Genomic DNA, 19,889 nt, shown 5'->3' on the forward strand with positions numbered 1-19,889 from the left:
GCACTTGTCGTATCCTGGCTTGACTCTTGCATTCTGCCTCCTGAGTCCTCATTCTCCAGCCCATACTTCACACTGATGCCCAGATGATTTTTCTAAAACATCACCATTTCTCAGGAATCTTCAACGGTCACCCATTCTTCTACACATCAGGCAGAATCTCTTGACCACAGACTTCAAAGCACTCTAGTAGTTTTCTCCCTCTTAATTACTCATTGTTCTTTTCCATCATACCCCAGCTCCCAATCTTTCTTCTTCTTCACCTAACCTACTCAACTGTGTCTCATTCTTGTCTCTGCCATTAGTGACCTCTTGCTCAAACTCTCTCTACTGCGTAAAACTCCCTCCCCTCCAACTCAAACAGTTCATAGCATCTCCCATCTTCAAAACCCTGCTGCGCCACCTAATACTTAAGTTAATCACAACCCTCATACCACTTTTATATAACATGTATTCATTCCCTATCCTTGATTTATTTAAGTAGGCATGCCCCAATAGACTTGGAGCCTCTTGACAGCAGGAGTCATGTCTATTTTGTTCTCTCCCAAGTGTCTACAACAGTGTACTGCAAGCAAGAGGCACTCAAATGTTACTGGTGGTGATGATAATGTTACTGGTTTTGTGTCAAGAGCACGGGCTTGGGAGTCAGAGGCCTTGGGTTCTAATCTTGACTCCACCACTTATCAGCTGTGTGACTTTGGGCCAGGCACTTAACTTCTCTGTGCCTCAGTTACCTCATCTGTAAAATGGGGATTAACACTGTGAACCCCACGTGGGACAACCTGATTACCTTGTATCTACCCCAGTGCTTAGAACAGTGCTTGGCTTATAATAAGTGCTTAACAAATACCATCACTATTACAGTATTTTTATGGTATGGTATGGTATTTTTGATAACTGGAAAAAGATGGTTCCTTTACCTTAAGTTGTAGTAGGAGCTATGGCAATTGTAGCATTTATTGAGTACGCACTTGATGTAGTGCACTGAACAAGGAACTTGGGAAGTAAAGGGAGTAACAAAATGATGCATTCCCTGCCCACTATGGGCTTATCCCCTAACGGGAAGGACAAATACTAAAATATATTGACAACTAGGTACATTGAGGGACAGAGATACACTGAGGGACAGGGACCGGGACAACTGAGGCAGGGAGGGAGACGGTAAAGACTGCTTTTGCTCAGAGAGTGATTCTCTGCCTGAAGCAGGAATACGTTGGCAGTAGTGGGCAAAGGGCAATTGTTTCTCAATATCCTCTGGATGAAAGCTGGGTTGATTATTCTTTGTTTTATGAGCGGAATGGTGCTAAGACTTGGATTACTGCAAGAGTTTACTTGTAAATCTTCTATAGTCTCAATTCATTGAATCAATGGCGCCAAGATTATACTCTAATAGAAATTGCTTTAATCATGTCATTCCCCTTGGCAGATACCTATACTCACTTGCAACTGTCACTTGAATCTAATTTAAATTCTGGATTGCAATAGGAGTAAAGGACCTCAATTCATTTAAGCAGCTCCCCTCAACTCACTACCCCCCAACTCAGGCTCCCTTGCTTCTTTCAAGCAAAGAGGTTTACTACCTAATGCATATGACTCTCCGGCAACCAAGTTACTCCAATTCTTTTTACCTACAAGGCATTCTTCACACAAATCATCGAATAACATCCCGCTTTTCCAACTCCCTACTAAAAACTCATCTCCACCATAAAATCTTTCCAGATTAACTCCAAATACTGCCCATTGAACCAAAAATTCCTGAATCCCTTCAGCAATTAAGAATACTTTCCGAGCACTGAATGTGTGCATAGCATTGTTTTAAACACTTGAGAAAGCACAACAGAGGTAGGAGACACAGTCATCATCCTGAAAGGGTATAATAATAATGACAATAATAATAATGGTAATAATAATGGCATTTGTTAAACACTTACTATGTGCAATGCACTGTTCTAAGCGCTGGGGATGATACAAGGTAATCAGGTTGTCCCACGTGGGGCTCACAGTCTTAATCCCCATTTTACAGATGAGGTCAATGAGGCACAGAGAAGTTAAGTGATTTGCACAAAGTCACACATCTGACAAGTGGCAGAGCTGGGATTAGAACCCATGACCTCTGACTCCCAAGCACGTGCTCTTTCCATTGAGCCACGCTGCTACTCTAATCTACAATAATCTAATAGAGCTCTTGTGTATACCCTTCAGTGAACATATGCATTTGCCCATTATGCTGTTGTATATTTTATTTGTTTATATGTTTTGACATTTGTGTTTGGTAGCACTTTTGCCCTATGGCAATTTAAATATTAACTGCAAAGATAACAAATATTTAAAAATAGAACTTTAACTCACCAGAGAGGTCAGTCCTTCATTCTCAATAATCCAGTCTTCTTTTTTCGACTTATCTCTTGTATCTGTATGAAAAACAACCAGAGAATTAATTTCCATTTTAACTGACTGAACTTTATCATGATAAAGATAAACTGTCAAGTTGTGGTTTTCCTGGGATGACTCGGTTTGCAAGTAAAATGTGGTATAAGTTATTAGAACATTTCTCCTTCATTTGGTGAGGCTCAGATTAGCATATTCAGTATAGAATGGTTAAAGAGAACAGTTACCCAGTGTTCTTCCCACTCTGGAAAACTCTCAGCTAAACAGTATAATCACAGCTTCTGAGAGTTCTTTCACATCTCTATCCAGATTCAGAATAAGGCCTGTCGAGTGCATCTAGGCATCTTTGATCATTGATGCTGCCTTTTCACCATCATGCCCAGGCCTGGGAGTCAAAGGATCTGGGTTCTAATCCCATCTCCACCACATACCTGCTGTGTGATCCTGGGCAAGTTATTGTGCTTCTTTTTCTGTGCCTCAGTTACCTCATCTGCAAAATGGGGATTCAATAGCTAATCCCCCTCCTACTTTGACTGTGAACACCACGTGTGGCCCAATTATGGTGAATCTACCCCAGTGCGTGGTACAATGCTTGGCACATAGTGAGTGCTTAACAAATACCACAGTTATCATCATCATCATCATCATCATTATTATTATTATTATTACACATATCTGATCCTACAGCCATAAAAGTGGTATTCTTCCAAAAATAGAGGAGTTTACTGCCACACTCATTAAGAATTTATCACATATCAAGCTTGGTACTAGGCAAGGGTGTCGACATGTGATAATCAACAGTGCCTGAATTCTGTCAATCTCGGTGGACCTTTGGGTGGGCCTTCCTGATAATTTCTAGAACTCTGCATTGCTTCCCTTCTTCCAGCTAGCTCTTACAGGTGGATCCTCCCTTATCTGCTGAGCCTAAAATTCAGAAATTCAAAATTGGCAGCTAACTGGATCTTAGTAGAACTTTGTGAGATGGAGATGGTCTAGTAACAGTGTTCCCATTTTACAGAGGAGGAAATTGAGACACATAGTAGCTGGTGGTGGACCGAAGACCTGGACTGCCCATTTTGCATTTTGAGTGCAAGAATGAACTTCAAGTGGAGGACATTAGTAGGACTGAGTATTTGAGGGGGACTTTAGAGGAGGTAGGGAAAATGGGGGATAGGGGAAAGGGAGAAAAAGGGGGTGAGAGTCAGGAAAGAAAGAAGAAGGAAAAGAAAGGATGGAGAATGAGGGGGAGAGAAGAAAGAAAAAGAAAAAAAGGTAAACAAGATGGGGTGGGTGAGGGAGGAAAAGGAGGCAAGGAGAAGTGGTGGAGGAGGGAGAGAAAAAAAGTCCTAAGATTTACTCTGTATCAGGTACTCTCATTTCTCCTATAACACATGTGTGAAAACACATGTTTATGGCACAACTGAGTCTTCCTAGCAGAAAAGCAGTAGAAAACTAGCATATACCTTACACTTAGTACATACAATCAGACACATTCACCAGTACTGTTTCCAATTTTTCTCAATTTACCTTCAGCTGTGTGTTGTAAGGTGATCTTTACAAAATGGATTCATAGATCCAAAATAAGGTCCTGGATAGTTTGTAACAAATCATTTGGAATTTCAAGGGCAGTCAAAGATTCAGAAGTAAGCCTTTAAAAAAAGGAAAACACATTTATCTTTTACCTGAATGTATTTAGCTACAGAATGTGGCCATTGCTACAAAGTTCTCAAAAAGGAAATGGAAAGCTGTTGTTATTGGAAATACTACAGAACAGATTGTTATTTAGCTTCAAGCAGATTGGGTTTTGCCCAGTGAAATTTTGTTCCTAGAACTAGTAAAGATTATGCATTTATTCAGATGGTAGTACCTTTTCTACTTTTCTGTCATTTTGGGGAGCCAAGTGTCCTTATTTACCTTACAGTGGGAATGACATGAGTTAGACACTGGCCAGAGAGTTCAGACGTCATCTTCCATCTCCCAAACTGTTTCAGTTCTCCTTCTCTGAGACTGAAAGGAAGCAACGCTCCACGGATCAGTTTCACCAAGGAGTACATCACCTCCTGAATCATTTTCTAAGGACAGATGGAAACCATTGGAAATATACTTTAAAAAAAATTGGTGATTTTTTTTTTTTTACTAATTACCAACTACTTAAACAATCCAGGACAAAGTATAATAAACAGTAACTTGAAAATCTGCTTTCTTGTCATAGGGTTTATTTATAAAATATTATGGGTGAATTATTCTATTTTTCTTACCCCAGGTTAAGAAGCATCTGAAATAAAAAGCCCATATGCTTAACCTACCTTGAAGTAATTTTGCCTTTGCCTTATGTTCTTTGATCTTTCCATGTGGCCTGACATCTCAGCTGTATGTTTTTAAAAAGAAGAACAATCAATCAATCAATCAATCGTATTTATTGAGCGCTTACTGTGTGCAGAGCACTGTACTAAGCGCTTGGGAAGTACAAGTCGGCAACACATAGAGACAGTCCCTACCCAACAGCGGGCTCACAGTCTAGAAGGGGGAGACAGAGAACAAAACCAAACATACTAACAAAATAAAATAAATAGAATAGATATATATGTACAAGTAAGATAAATAAATAAATAAATAGAGTAATAAATATGTACAAACATATATACATATATACAGGTGCTGTGGGGAAGGGAAGGAGGTAAAATTGTGGGGATGGAGTGGGGGACGAGAGAGGCTCAGTCTGGGAAGGCCTCCTGGAGGACGTGAGCTCTCAGTAGGGCCTTGAAGGGAGGAAGAGAGCTGGCTCGGCGGATGGGCAGAGGGAGGGCATTCCAGGCCAGGGGGATGACGTGGGCCGGGGGTCGATGGCGGGACCGGCGAGAACGAGGCACGTGAAGAGATTAGCGGCGGAGGAGCGGAGGGTGCGGGGTGGGCTGTAGAAGGAGAGAAGGGAGGTGAGGTAGGAGGGGGCGAGGTGATGGACAGGGTGAGGAGTTTCTGCCTGATGCGCAGATTGATTGGTAGCCACTGGAGATTTTTGAGGAGGGGAGTAACATGCCCAGACCGTTTCTGGACAAAGACAATCCGGGCAGCAGCATGAAGTATGGATTGAAGTGGGGAGAGACACGAGGACGGGAGATCAGAGAGAAGGCTGATGCAGTAGTCCAGACGGGATAGGATGAGAGCTTGAACGAGCAGGGTAGCGGTTTGGATGGAGAGGAAAGGGCGGATCTTGGAAATGTTGCGGAGCTGAGACCGGCAGGTTTGGGTGACGGTTTGGATGTGAGGGGTGAATGAGAGAGCGGAGTCGAGGATGACACCGAGGTTGCAGGCTTGTGAGACGGGAAGGATGGTAGTGCTGTCAACAGAGGTGGGAAAGTCAGGAAGAGGGCAGGGTTTGGGAAGGAAGACAAGGAGTTCAGTCTTGGACATGTTGAGTTTTAGGTGCCGGGCAGACATCCAGATGGAGATGTCCTGAAGGCAGGAGGAGATGCGAGCCTGGAGAGAGGGGGAGAGAGCAGGGGCGGAGATGTAGATCTGGGTGTCATCAGCGCAGAGATGGTAGTTGAAGCCGTGGGAGCAAATGAGGTCACCAAGGGAGTGAGTGTAGATCGAGAACAGAAGGGGATCAAGCACTGAACCTGAACAACAAATATGCATGCACATGCATAATTAGTACCTCTTTCTAGTATGAAATACAACTGTCATTTAAAAGGGTACAATCATTGTACTAGTCATCTTCTACTACAATGATCATTTAGGGCATGAACAAAATTGCCAACAAGTTTTTGGCTTTATACCAAACTAGAAAAACAACATTCCAATCCAGTTTCCTGGCACTTGAAGTAATAGAGAGGATACATCACATGCTATAGAGGAGTGGAATATGTACTTTAATATAAAGAATATATACTTAGAAATGAATGCCCTTTCATTTTTTTTAATGCACTGAAGTAACCTGAGCATTTTAGATGGATTTTTCTCCCCAAATGGCAATACATTTTTGGCATAGCTTATAGTTAGTTATGGTTATTGAAAGATTACAGTGTTCCAAGCATTAGGCTAAGCGCTAGGATGAATATCAACATCACATATCAGGCACAGCCCAAGTCCCAAATGGGTAAGCCTAACTGAAGAAAATCATATCTGCATTTACTACAGCTGGTAAGGAAAATGATTTTTCTCCTATGCTTTTGTCGGTGGGTTTCAAAAGAGCAAAACATTTAGCTTCCCCAGTGAAATCATATGATAAAAGACATTTTCCTACTCAAACTTATCAACCCCTAAAACTGAAAAAAGTATGTCAAGTTCACAACTCCAAAAGTTGTTCATGAATCCACAGTGACACCTGCTGGTAACGATGTTTTTGGCAACAGCAGCTAGAAGCATTTTCCTTACGAGTAATCGATTGGAACTTTCTCAGAATTGTGTCTCTTTTTAACGCTCAAAAAATACGAGACATTTTAGGCTCTCCATCACCTCGCCCCCTCCTACCTCTCCTCCCTTGTCTCCTTCTACAGCCCAGCCCGCACCCTCCGCTCCTCTGCCGCTAATCTCCTCAACCTGCCTCGTACTCGCCTGTCCCACCGTCGACCCCCGGCCCACGTCATCCCCCGGGCCTGGAATGCCCTCCCTCCCCACATTCGCCAAGCTAGCTCTCTTCCTCCCTTCAAGGCCCTACTGAGAGCTCACCTCCTCTGGGAGGCCTTCCCAGACTGAGCCCCCTCCTTCCTCTCCCCCTCATTCCCTCTGTCCTCCCCACCTTACCTCCTTCCCTTCCCCACAGCACCTGTATATATGTATATATGTTTGTACGTATTTATTACTCTATTTATTTTACTTGTACATATTTATTCTATTTATTTTATTCTGTTACTATGTTTTGTTTTGTTCTCTGTCTCCCCTTCTAGACTGTGAGCCCACTGCTGCGTAGGGACTGTCTCTATATGTTGCCAACTTGTACTTCCCAAGCGCTTACTACAGTGCTCTGCACACAGTAAGTGCTCAATAAATACGATTGAATGAATGAATGAATGAATGAATCTTAAAAGACTTTCGTTTAGTTTTTATTACAAGAAAAGGTTTACATGCATAAAATTCTGTAAAAAAATTCATAGTATTCTTTCTATTTATTGATGCTCCTCTTTCTGACTTCCGAATCCCACTTGCAAATAAATGAAAGCAAGTCTCCATGAATTATTATTCCCTTGTTCCTTACACCTGGATTTATTTTCAGAATTTCAATATTAGATAGAATATAAATAAATGCTTCTAAGCAGAATATTGAAAAAAACAGGTATTTTCATTCAACAAAAATTTATTAGATAGCTGGTGGTTGGAGAAACTAGAGTGCACTTACTCAGCTTTGAAAAAAATGTTAAAGTTTCTTTACAACTGCAAATGAGGTTCTCCAGAACTGCTTCATTTCAAATGTAGGACTTAAGAGTCAAATAATTCAATTAATGTTCTGCTCTCTGCCCCCTGCAACTGTTTTAGTGAGAAATCTTATACTCTATAACTTAAAAAGAGATTTCAAGAGATCAGAAGCTTCTTTGAATCCTGTGACCTCTTTGAGTCAGCATAAAATTAGCCAAAGATCAAAAGAACATCAGTGGCTTCTCTGAGAAAATTAAACATCGCAAAGATTCAACAGTTATATAGGAGACTGTTCCTCTTAGAACACGGAAACATCTCAAACATCTAACCTCCCAGAACACTATAATGATGATGGATGATGGTATTTGTTAAGCACTTACTATGAACTAAACACTGTACTAAGTGCTGGGGTAGATAAGAAATAATCAGGTTGGACACAGCAGTCCTTGTATTATACGGGGCTCCCAGAGAACAGGTACTAAATCTCCATTTTGCAGATGAAGAAACTGAGGCGCTGAGAAGTTAAGTGACTTGCCCAAGGTCTCCCAGCAGGCCAGTGGAAGTGGATGTGTTGGACAAAGAGGGAATGAAGGAGTAGAACTTGCTAGCTCAACAGTTCTGTTTCTCCAACTGACAGCTCTTCTTCCTTCTGTACATTTCCCCAGCTGCAAATTTGGGTCAGTGAAACAGGGACAAATGAAATAGTATTTTACTGGGTGCTTACTGTGTGCAGAGCACTTTTCTAAGCACTTGGAAAAGTTCAGTAAAATACAGTTGGTAGACATGATTCCTGCCTTAATCTACAAGACAGACATTTAAAATAAATTAAACGTAGAGCAGAATATAATGATACAGTCATAAGTCACGGTCATAAGTTCTGTGGGACTGGGGGTAGGGAGAGCATCAAAGTGCTTAAGAGGTAAAGATTCAAGTACATAAGTGACAGAAGCAAGGATAAATAGAGTGGGGAAATGAAAGATTAGTCAGGAAAGGCTTCTTAGAAGAGATGAGTTTAATAGGTCATTTCCCTAACCCTTTCTCCCCACCCCCAACTACGAACAGGGCCTCAATAATTTTCCTCCTCTGACACCAGTTGTTTGTAATATAGGACGTAAAAGTTGAGAAAAAATAATCACAGGCCTTTTCAACTTTAAAGGTTTGAAATACAATTTCCTAGGGGTAAATTTTCAGCCAAGTCCATCTTTATAACCCCCTCATTTCCCCCAGAATCCCCACCTTAATGTCTGCCTCTCTTCTTACATAACACTCACTAAGAGGTTTCAATCATCAGCATTAATTCTTGGTACCTATCATATTCAAATGAACGGCAAATATTTTGTTGGGGGACTTCCATTGCCATTCGCTGATCCTAACTACTGACATGAAGGGTACTAGAAGAGTGCTTGGCACATAGTAAGCATTTAACAAATACCATAATTATTATTAATTGCTCCCATTTTCCATATGCTAAGTAACACTCATTATCTAGATAAAACAGATAAGGAAAGGAAGCTAGAGTACTTCTGGTGCAGAGGCTCTCCTCTGTGGTAAGGACAAGAAACCTAAGTCAGTGCTTAGCACATTGAACCACATTGCTTTTATGAGGCTGAGATTTTCATAAAAAAAGTCACCATTAGAGAATAGATTTGAAAGGTGGTGATGACATTGTTTCCTTCTCCTTTCTTTTCTAAGTGTGATCATTTTGACCTGGGTAATAGGGAAGTCCAATTAATCTACCCTCACTCAGAAAGTCGATGTATCTCCATGTGAAAACAATTCTGAGAACAGGCTGTTTTGAATACTGTATTTCAACTTTTCACCTGGGCTTCTGTATAATTACATGATAAAACCGGGACCCAAAAGTGTTACGATGTGGAAATTGTTTTATGTAGTCATCTAGCATTACTGAAAACCCACAAGAGTCTGTTGTTACTGTCCTTTAAAAAAAGAAAATGAGAAAATACGAATTACAAAGATTTGTGTTCTTTTGGTTAGTTTATTTTGAAGAATTGGTGCATTCATAAATTAAACAATGAAATTAAAACATAAGGATAATTGTACTCAATAACTAAATATTACTGAGCATGAAATGAGATCTACAATCCAATTATTAGACTGTGAGTCAGTCCTCTAGACTGTAAACTCATAGTGGGATGGGAATGTGTCTGTTATATTCTCACAAGTGTGCAGTTCAGTGCTCTGCACACAATTAGAACTCAATAAATATAACTGATTGAATGACTGACTGAATTATTAGAGCTACTGAAAATGAAGACCATAGCCTGATAATCTAGCAGATTTTTAAATTGAAACAAACCCCCAAAAATGTGGTGGGTAATTTTTAAAAAATATGTCACAATCCTTGTGGTGACTTCAACATTTTCATTTTCACTAGCATCAGGGGTATATATTATGCTACTTCTAAAATATCACAGTGGTGCATTTTTTTGGAAGCTGATATGAAGTGGCCAGAAATTTCACCGTATTAAATGAGAAAGAAGCCATTTACAGCTCTGGATAGGGCCAGAAACAGAGTGGAGAGAAGTGGTGGAAAGGAAGAATGAAGACAGTGAAGGGGAGAGTATGGCTGAGGGAAATGGTGAGTGGAGGAGGAAGAGAAAGGAAAGAGGAGGAAAAGGGAAAAGGAAAGGACAAAATATGAGAGAGGGAAAGAGGATGGAACAATGAAAAGAAGAAAGTGGGGGAAAGTGAAAAGAAGTGGGAGAGATGAGAAAAAGAGAGCAGAGGAAAAGCGAATAAGGAAAAGCAGGATGAGGGAAAAGGAAAAATACTGCCATCATGGCCACTAAGACTTCATGGGCAGGTAGAAATAAGCCATTTCAGGTGGAACTGTTTGGGTTACCATCACTTTTGCTGTTACTTCCTTTGACACAGTGGCAGCAGGTGGTACAAATACCATAAAAACAACAACAAAAAGACCCAATAATGACTAAGCCAGTATAGCCTTCTTCCATTATTACCTTCCTTAATATTTCCCTCCAACTTCAAAAGCTTGAATAACTGAACTCTGAAGAAGGTGACCCATTCACAATTTTATTTTAACGAAATTGGAGAGGAAGAACTCATACATACCTCACTGTAAAGGCTTCCATTTACATAGGAAATCCAGAGTTTCTAGAATTTAGGGAGCTAACATAAAACAAGCTTGGTCAACTTCTCAACAAAGGCCACTTGGTGTGGAAGTTTATATCTCCAAGCTTAGAGAAAGAAAATAAGACTAATGAAAATGAAGACCCCACAGAACCAGTAATACAGAATAATGTGTCTGTGATACAGCTCTACTACAGTAGCTGAAAAGATATCAAGAATCTTATTGATCATGAAATGTCCCAACCCAGTTTGTGGGCTACGTTGTAGTAGGAGAGCAGCTACGTGAAGTAGGAAGGGAACAAAGTAATTGAGTGTTTTAAAGCCGATGGTAAGGAGTTTCTATTTGAGGTGGAGCTAGATGGGCAACCACTGTAGTTGCTTGAGGAGTGGGGAAACATGAACTGAACGTTTGTGTAGAAAAATGGTTTGGGCAGCAGAGTGAAATATGGACAGGAGTGGGGAAGAGACAGGAGGCGAGGAGGTCAGCAAGGAGATTGATACAATGATTAAGTGGCATAGCATGGAGGTTTGGAATTAATATAGTAGCGGGGTAGCAGTTTGGATGCTCTGAAGGTTGAACTGACAGGATTTAGTGATACAATAAATACCTATCTTCCACTGAATGTTCATCTTCCTTGGGACTCTTCTCCCTTGCTTGGTTGTGCCTGGTAGTTTGGGGAAGGAAGAACAAACTAGACTGTAAACTCATTATGAGCAACGAATGTGTCTGATGTTATACAGTACTCTCCCAAGCACTTAGCATAGTGCTTTGCACACAGTAAACACTCAATAGATATGATTATTATTATTAATAATAATAATGATAACAAACAAAGTGATGAGCAGGAAAAATCTTTAAACTCTCAGAAAGGCAAGTCTGCTTACTTGTTTGTGGGGTAGTTTTAAAGCAAAAAAATACATATATAGAGTAAGGAAACCACAAAATAAATTAAAATAACTCCTTTATCCAAGAAAAATGAATATGAAAAGAGTAGTTACAAATCTGCAGCCACTTCTGCACTAATTCACTAGAAAAGTGTGATTTTCAGAAGTCAGTTGCAGATTTTTATTTTCAAGAATATAAAATAAACTAGGCCCTCCCACATCACAAGTTCCTTTTAAAAGTAAAGTAGGGCAGGTAAGTGAGTTTAATGACATTTATCATATAGAATATCTGAATAATAGAACTAACTAAAATCAGATGACACACAATGCTTTTATACGGGAAAGTTATGTGTTACCTAGAAACTTTTATATTAAATATACAACTCAGTTAACAGGGAATGGAGAATGAAAAGATAATGTATCTTCACTGACAGTGGTTTGAGGTCACAGTAGAGATTAACTGGATTATGGAAAACCTCTTTGGCCAGTTAGGAAAAACACTAAAAACCACAGAGGGAGTTAGAAACAGACAAGCAAACTATTAAAGAGAAGCAGCGTGGCCTAATGAATAGAGCCCGGGCCTGGGAGTCGGAATGTTCTGAATTTTACTCCCAACTCCGCCAATTGTCAGCTGTGTATCTTGGGAAACTCACTTCATTTCTCTATGCCTCAATTCCCTCATCTGGAAAAGGGGGACTAAGACGGTAAAACTGTGTCCAACTTGATTAGCTTGTATCAACCCCAGTGCTTGGTACAGTGCTTGGCACATTCTACTACTAATAATACTAATAATAATAACTATGGTATTTGTTAAGCATTTACTGCATGTGAGGCACAGAGTACTAAGAATTTAACAAATGCTATTTTTAAAAAAGAAAAAAATAATGAGAAATAAGTAAATGAAAGACCTACTGTCATCTCTGCCGGATTGGAAGCTGCTGCCCCGTTTCAGTGAAGCTGTCTGACTGAGGTGGCTCAAAGAAGAGGGTCGGGCGTCCCCATCCATGTCCAGTATGGTGCTGTGTAGCACAGGATAACCTAGGGGGAAAGAAAGGCATCTGATTTCTGATGTGCATGTGTATTCATTCATTCATTACAGGCATTTGCCATATACTCCTGATGCAAATCTTTTTACGCTATTACTTTTCCATAACTATATTTTCTAAGAAAGTGAGAACCAAGAAAAGCCAAGGTTGTTTGTTTAATAACTTCTAAACCACCTGTGCTGGGCAGCAGCGGCATGGGAGAGAGTCAAGGGTGGATACTCAAGTTTACTGTACAGAAGGAGGCAATGGTAAACCACTTCCGTATTTTACCAAGAAAACTATGGATACACTACCAGAACGTTTGCAGATGGAGTTCGGGTATTCTGGGAGAGATATGTCCATGGCATCGCCATGGGTTGGAGACGACTTAGCAGCAAAAGACAAGACAATGTCTATGCTGTTTACAGAAGGTTGTATGTGGCTTAGCGGAAAGTGCACAAGCCTGGGATTTACAGCATTTGGGTTCGAATCCAGGCTCTACCATGTGCCTGCTGTGTTCATCTGCACTTGAGTTACCTCATCTGTAAAATGGGGATAAAATACCTGTTCTCCTTTCCTCAGACTCTGAGCACCACGTGGGTCATGGAACATGTCCAATCTGCTTCTATCATATAAACCCCAGTACTTAGTACATTGTGATTGCTTAATGCATATCACATTTATCATCACGATATATTTTTCCTATAGGAACAGGTTTCATTTTTTCAGTAACAAAGCATTCCTAAAAAGTTCCATTGTTACAGCCATACCAAATATTTCTAAGATTACTGGAAGAATTACTGGAGAAGCAGTGTGGCCTAGTTGTTAGAACATGAGCCTGGAAGTCAGAATGACCTGCTTTCTCATCCCCACTCTGCCACTTGTCTGCTGTATGACCTTGGACAAGTCATTTAACTTCTCGGTACCTCAGTTACCTCATCTGAAAAATGGAGAATAAAATTGTGAACCACATGTGGAGCCTGGACTCTGTCCAACCAGCTTATCTTGTATCTACCCCAGGGGTTAGAATACTGCCTGGCACATAGTAAGTGCTTAAAAAATAGCATAAAAATAAAATAAAAACAAAAACAAAACCCCATGGATGCCACTTGCTCCCTGAATCGCTTGAGGACAATGAACAGATGAGACATGAACAGATGGTGAAATCATGTGGATTCCTTAACTAACACTGGGTAAACTCCTCTAATTCACAGGCAAAGACCATCAGTGAACTGTACTTTCCAAGAGCTCAATACAGTGTTCTGCAACGACTGAATGAATGAATCAGTGAAAAACCTTGAATAAGTCATACGAAAGCTTCTAAATCAAAAGATTAAATACATCATCAGAACTCCACAAATCAATCAGATAGGAGCTCCTTTTCATTTCTGTTTTCTAGAATCAGTCACATAAGATATTAGCTAGGACTGCTTTTTAGGATAAGCACAATTATATGGATCATCATAGCCATATGGATTGGGGTAGTCAACTTTTCAATTTCAAATGCTTTCAAGTTGTCCACGGATATGTACCAAATTGCTTCCGGCACGCCTAGCCAACCAAAACCTTTCAAAGCTCAACAAAGCAAACCTTTAGATAGTATGGTACAGCCTTAGACAATTGTGATGGTAGCAAGGTTGACTAGGCTACCATATAGCAACATGCACATCAATCAATCAATCAATCAATCAATAGTATTTATTGAGCGCTTACTGTGTTCAGAGCACTGTGCTAAGCGCTTGGGAAGTACAAGTTGGCAACATATAGAGAGAGTCCCTACCCAACAGTGGGCTCACAGTCTAGAAGGGGGAGACAGAGAACAAAACCAAACATATTAACAAAATAAAATAAATAGAGTAGATATGTACAAGTAAAATTAATGAATAAATAAATAAATAGGGTAATAAATATGCACAAACATATATACATATATATAGGCGCTGTGGGGAAGGTAAGACGGGGGGATGGAGAGGGTGACAAGGGGCAGAGGAAGGAGGGGGCTCAGTCTGGGAAGGCCTCCTGGAGGAGGTGAGCTCTCAGCAGGGCCTTGAAGGGAGGAAGAGAGCTGGCTTGGTGGATGGACAGAGGGAGGGCATTCCAGGATAGGGGGATGACGTGGGCCGGGGGTCAATGGCGGGACAGGCGAGAACGAGGCACGATGAGGAGATTAGCGGCAGAGGAGTGGAGGGTGCGGGCTGGGCTGTAGAAGGAGAGAAGGGAGGTGAGGTAAGAGGGGGCGAGGTGATGGAGAGCCTTGAAGCCGAGGGTGAGGAGTTTCTGCCTGATGCACAGATTGATTGGTAGCCACTGGAGATTTTTGAGGAGGGGAGTAACATGCCCAGAGCATTTCTGGACAAAGACAATCCGGGCAGTGGCATGAAGTATGGATTGAAGTGGAGAGAGACAAGAGGATGGGAGATCAGAGAGGAAGCTGATATAGTAGTCCAGACAGGATAGGATGAGAGCTTGAACGAGCAGGGTAGCGGTTTGGATGGAGAGGAAAGGGTGGATCTTGTTAATGTTGCGGAGCTGAGACCAGCAGGTTTTGGTGACGGCTTGGATGTGAGGGGTGAATGAGAGAGCGGAGTCGAGGATGACGCCAAGTTTGCAGGCTTGTGAGACGGGAAGGATGGTAGTGCCGTCAAAAGCGATGGGAAAGTCAGGGAGAGGGCAGGGTTTGGGAAGGAAGACAAGGAGTTCAATCTTGGACATGTCGAGTTTTAGGTGGCAGGCAGACATCCAGATGGAGGTGTCCTGAAGGCAGGAGGAGATGCGAGCCTGGAGGGAGGGGGAGAGAGCAGGGGCAGAGATGTAGATTTGGGTGTCATCAGCGTAGAGATGATAGTTGAAGCCATGGGAGCGAATGAGGTCACCAAGTGAGTGAGTGTAGATTGAGAACAGAAGGGGACCAAGAACTGCACCTTTGGGGTACCCCCACAGTAAGGGGACGGGAGGGGGAGGAGGATCCCGCAAAAGAGACTGAGAATGAATGAACTGGAGTGATAAGAGGAGAACCAGGAGGACGGAGTCTGTGAAGCCAAGGTTGGATAGCGTGTTGAGGAGAAGGGGGTGGTCCACAGTGTTAAAGGCAGCTGAGAGGTCGAGGAGGATTAGGATAGAGTATGAGCCATTGGATTTGGCAAGCAGGAGGTCATTGGTGACCTTTGAGAGAGCAGTTTCCGTGGAATGTAGGGGATGGAAGCCAGGCTGGAGGGGTTCAAGGAAAGAGTTGGTGTTGAGGAATTCAAGGCAGCGCATGTAGACGACTCGTTCAAGGAGTTTGGAAAGGAATGGTAGGAGGGAGATGGGGCGATAACTAGAAGGTGAGGTGGGGTCCAGAGAGGGTTTTTTTTAGGATGGGAGAGACATGGGCATGTTTGAAGGCAGAGGGGAAGGAACCAGTGGAGAGTGAGTGGTTGAAGATGGAAGTTAAGGAGGGGAGAAGGGACGGAGCGAGAGATTTCATGAGATGAGAGGGAATGGGGTCAGAAGCACAGGTGGCCGGAGTAGCACTTGAGAGGAGGGAGGAGAGCTCCTCTGAGGATACTGCTGGGAAGGATGGGAGAGTAGCGGAGAGTGTTGAGAGCCGGGGGGTTGGGGGTGGGGGGGAGTGACTTTGGGGAGGTCAGACCTGATGGATTTAATTTTATTAATGAAGTAGGAGGCCAGATCGTTGGGGGTGAGGGAAGGAGGAGGGGGAGGAACCGGGGGCCTGAGAAGGGAGTTGAATGTACGGAAGAGCTGACGGGGATGATGGGCATGGGTGTCAATAAGGGAGGAGAAATAGTTTTGTCTGGCAGAGGAGAGGGCTGAGTTAAGGCAGGAAAGGATAACCTTGAAGTGAATGAGGTTGGCATGGTGTTTAGACTTGATGATGATGAAGTGGATGATCATGTGGACATCCACTTGATGTGGAAAGCCTGTTCTTCAGATGCTTATCACATTCACATATTTACATAATTTTAGGCTCCTTGGCAACTTCTGAATCCCCAAAGTCTGCTCTATTTTTCATTAACCTCTTTTCTCTACCATTAGATGCCTACAGTAGATTGTGTAAGAGCAGGGTTGCATCTTCTCAATACATTCTTTATGTAGGTTTCCTAGTACTGTTCAAGAGATCGATTAAAACCAATGGATCACATTAAATATTTTCTCTAAAAAGCATGGGAAAGTATGTCTTTGAGGGGAATTTGCTTAATTTGTTGTTTAATTTTCCTTTGATTTACCCTGGATAAACACAGAAAACTAATATATTATTGAATTTAAGAAAATGTCAAGTTTTGAGAAGATAACTATGATTTCAGTTCGAATTTAAACCAGTAAGCAATAGCGCTGGAATTCCTGTGGACAGGTTTGACATTCACAAATTTCTTCACTGTCTATTTCTAGCATTTAGTCAAATAATATTAATTAAAATCAATTTGTAAAATGTGTCCAGAATTTAACTGACACCCCATTTTCCAATTAAAATCAATTTAGAAAAGATGCAATGCAAGAACATGGAGTTAGCATTTTTAATTTGGGCAGGAAATGAGTTTCCCAATTCTGATGTATTATATTCTCCAATGTGCTTAGTACAGGGCTCTGCATGCAGTGAATGCTCAATAAATACCACTAAGTTCAGAGGAGAGAGTAAACACTCCACCTCTTTTTTCTTTAATTAACGGATAAGATTAAACAAACACAGTTGACTTTACAGTATCCCAATTAAAATATGCTTTTAAACTAATCCCATAAACTTGCAAATTCCAAAATCTTATAATGCTTTCTAAAAGAGATATTTGTTTTTCCATCTATATAAGAGGAGTAGTATAAAGCATGCTCTCAGATCATTAAAAACCACATAATCAGTTTCGGTGATACCAGAAAAAAAGGAATTTAACATGAACTAATTTCTTAATTGGTTGTCTCACATTACCAACTGTATAACATAGCAGTGGGGAACTACAACAGCGTGTACACACTCAGGACTAATATACATTTAGAATACATTAAAGAGATCTACCTTATTCTCAACTGACCAGAAGACAGTGCTTCAACACCACACACTAATACAGAAATCCTGCAAACTAACATATAGGAGTCAATTTAAAACATATTTTTATTTCTCTGACATTTAATTCTTTTTCTCTGGTTCAAATAGGGGAAAAAATATCCACAGAGAGCAACGATGAATTGTTTTAGGGGAGAACAATAAACTGAAGTTTCTAACACACTGGGAAGGAAAACAATGCTTATGTACATTTTAGAAATGGAGTGCTTTTTTTTTTTATAATTCGAAGAATTCCAAAATGGCCTTTGGATTTGAATAAGCATAGGTACAGACATTTTGGTGCTCTAAATTTAAAAATTTCTCAACTTTTTAAAAGAATTTTAGTTATCTAACCTTGTCCCAAATTACATTCCAAACACGGAATTAGACTAATTCAAAAGAAATCCTGAATTAGGAATAAAATACTTCATCGAGAAAATATTTGACCTGGAATAAAATAACATAGGAAACAATAAAAAAGATATCTTTTATTGAATTCAGTAACCTTCCATTTTCTAGATACTACAAAATAATATTTTTAAATGATTTAAATCCTGAACATTTCTTTAAATATGAGAAACCTTATACCTCTATTATATATATATATATATATATATATATATATATATATATGTAGAGATAAATATCTGCACTCTCTCCATTGTAAGTGAATGCCTGTTGCAAACATATGCAATACTTAAAGTTCTGTCAGAAATATTAACACAAAAATATCACTTACATTATTCATTCATTCATTCAATCATATTTATTGAGCACTTACTGTGTGCAAAGCACTGTACTAAGCGCTTGGGAAGTACAAGTTGGCAACATATAGAGATGGTCCCTACCCAACAGCGGGCTCACAGTCTGGAAGGAGGAGACAGACAACAAAACAAAACATATTAACAAAATAGAATAAATAGAATAGTAAATAAGTACAAGTAAAATAAACAGAGTAATGAATCTGTACAACTATGAAGCTGTTCTACACTGGCCGTTTGTAGAAACACATCATGAGAACCCAACTGAAACTGCTGGCTGCCAGACCATACATAACAAAATGAATAGCTCAGCATGTCTGTTTGCCAGTTCCAAATGATACCACTAAGTTAGGTTTCAACACCTTCTCCTTTCACAAGGGAGTGGACAGCATTATTTAACTGTTTAATAATAATAATGATGGCATTTGTTAAGCACTTACTATGTGCAAAGCACTATTTTAAGAGCTGGGGAGGATACAAGGTGATCAGGTTGTCCCACATGGGGTTCACAGCCTTAATTCCCATTTTACAGATGAGGCAACTGAGGCACAGAGAAGTGAAGTGACCTGCCCAAAGTCAAACAGCTGACAAGCGGCGGAGCTGGGATTAGAACCCATGATGTCTGACTCCTGAGTCCGTGCTCTTTCCACTGAGCCACACTGCTTCCCTAGTTTAGTCAGTTTAGCTTTTTCCCAGCAGCTCAGCCATTATTTCATGCTTCTCAAGTGAATTTGATCCTCAAACTCCACAATGATGGTGTGCAAATTTATGGGGTCTAAGTTTGGTGTCACCTCTAGCCTTTTATCATTAAGTTCTGAAGGTCTGACAGAGGCCATGATATGAATAAATGTTGCTGTAGCTTGCAGCTATACTGTTAACTCTGGGCAAGAATCAAATAAACTAGTGATTGTCTGGACTTTCCGTGTCAAGAGTCACTAAATGGTTCACATCCAAAAGGCTTTTTTGGGTTCATATTGATTTATATCAAGGGTTCCAGTGAGCCACTGATCCCATGGGACAGGTACTGCTTGGGTAAAATCATTAGTTTCACTCCACAGCTTTTTGGGTAGAGAAGGTGACCACAGCTAGGCCCAGCAGCCAGCATGGTGGCTATACTTTTTGGCCCTAAAATGCTTCCTCACCCCAAAGGTTTCTGTTGCCCCCAACCCAGGCAAGCAGGAGAGGAGGGGAGGAAAGGGCTTCTTAGACACACCAGGACTTGTTTCAATCAATCAATATGATTGATTGATTGGCTCTCCAAGGACAATAGACTAATAATAATGGTACTATTTTTTTTAAACCAACTCTGTTGCACTGTACTCTCCCAGTTGCTCA

The 19,889-nt window shown here is 40.8% G+C and overlaps 1 protein-coding gene across 1 annotated transcript in view; it reads right to left on the bottom strand.

The window, feature by feature from the left end:
* Positions 1-19,889, bottom strand: part of EXOC2 (exocyst complex component 2) — a 254,838-nt gene that overhangs the window by 110,180 nt on the left and 124,769 nt on the right. Inside the window, 6 exon segments of the mRNA XM_038768085.1 lie at positions 2,347-2,408; positions 3,913-4,034; positions 4,300-4,457; positions 4,692-4,753; positions 10,830-10,958; positions 12,649-12,774. Of these exon segments, the coding sequence (XP_038624013.1) occupies positions 2,347-2,408; positions 3,913-4,034; positions 4,300-4,457; positions 4,692-4,753; positions 10,830-10,958; positions 12,649-12,774 (659 nt within the window).

Source organism: Tachyglossus aculeatus, chromosome Y2 (assembly GCF_015852505.1).
Source record: "Tachyglossus aculeatus isolate mTacAcu1 chromosome Y2, mTacAcu1.pri, whole genome shotgun sequence".
NCBI lineage: Eukaryota > Metazoa > Chordata > Mammalia > Monotremata > Tachyglossidae > Tachyglossus > Tachyglossus aculeatus.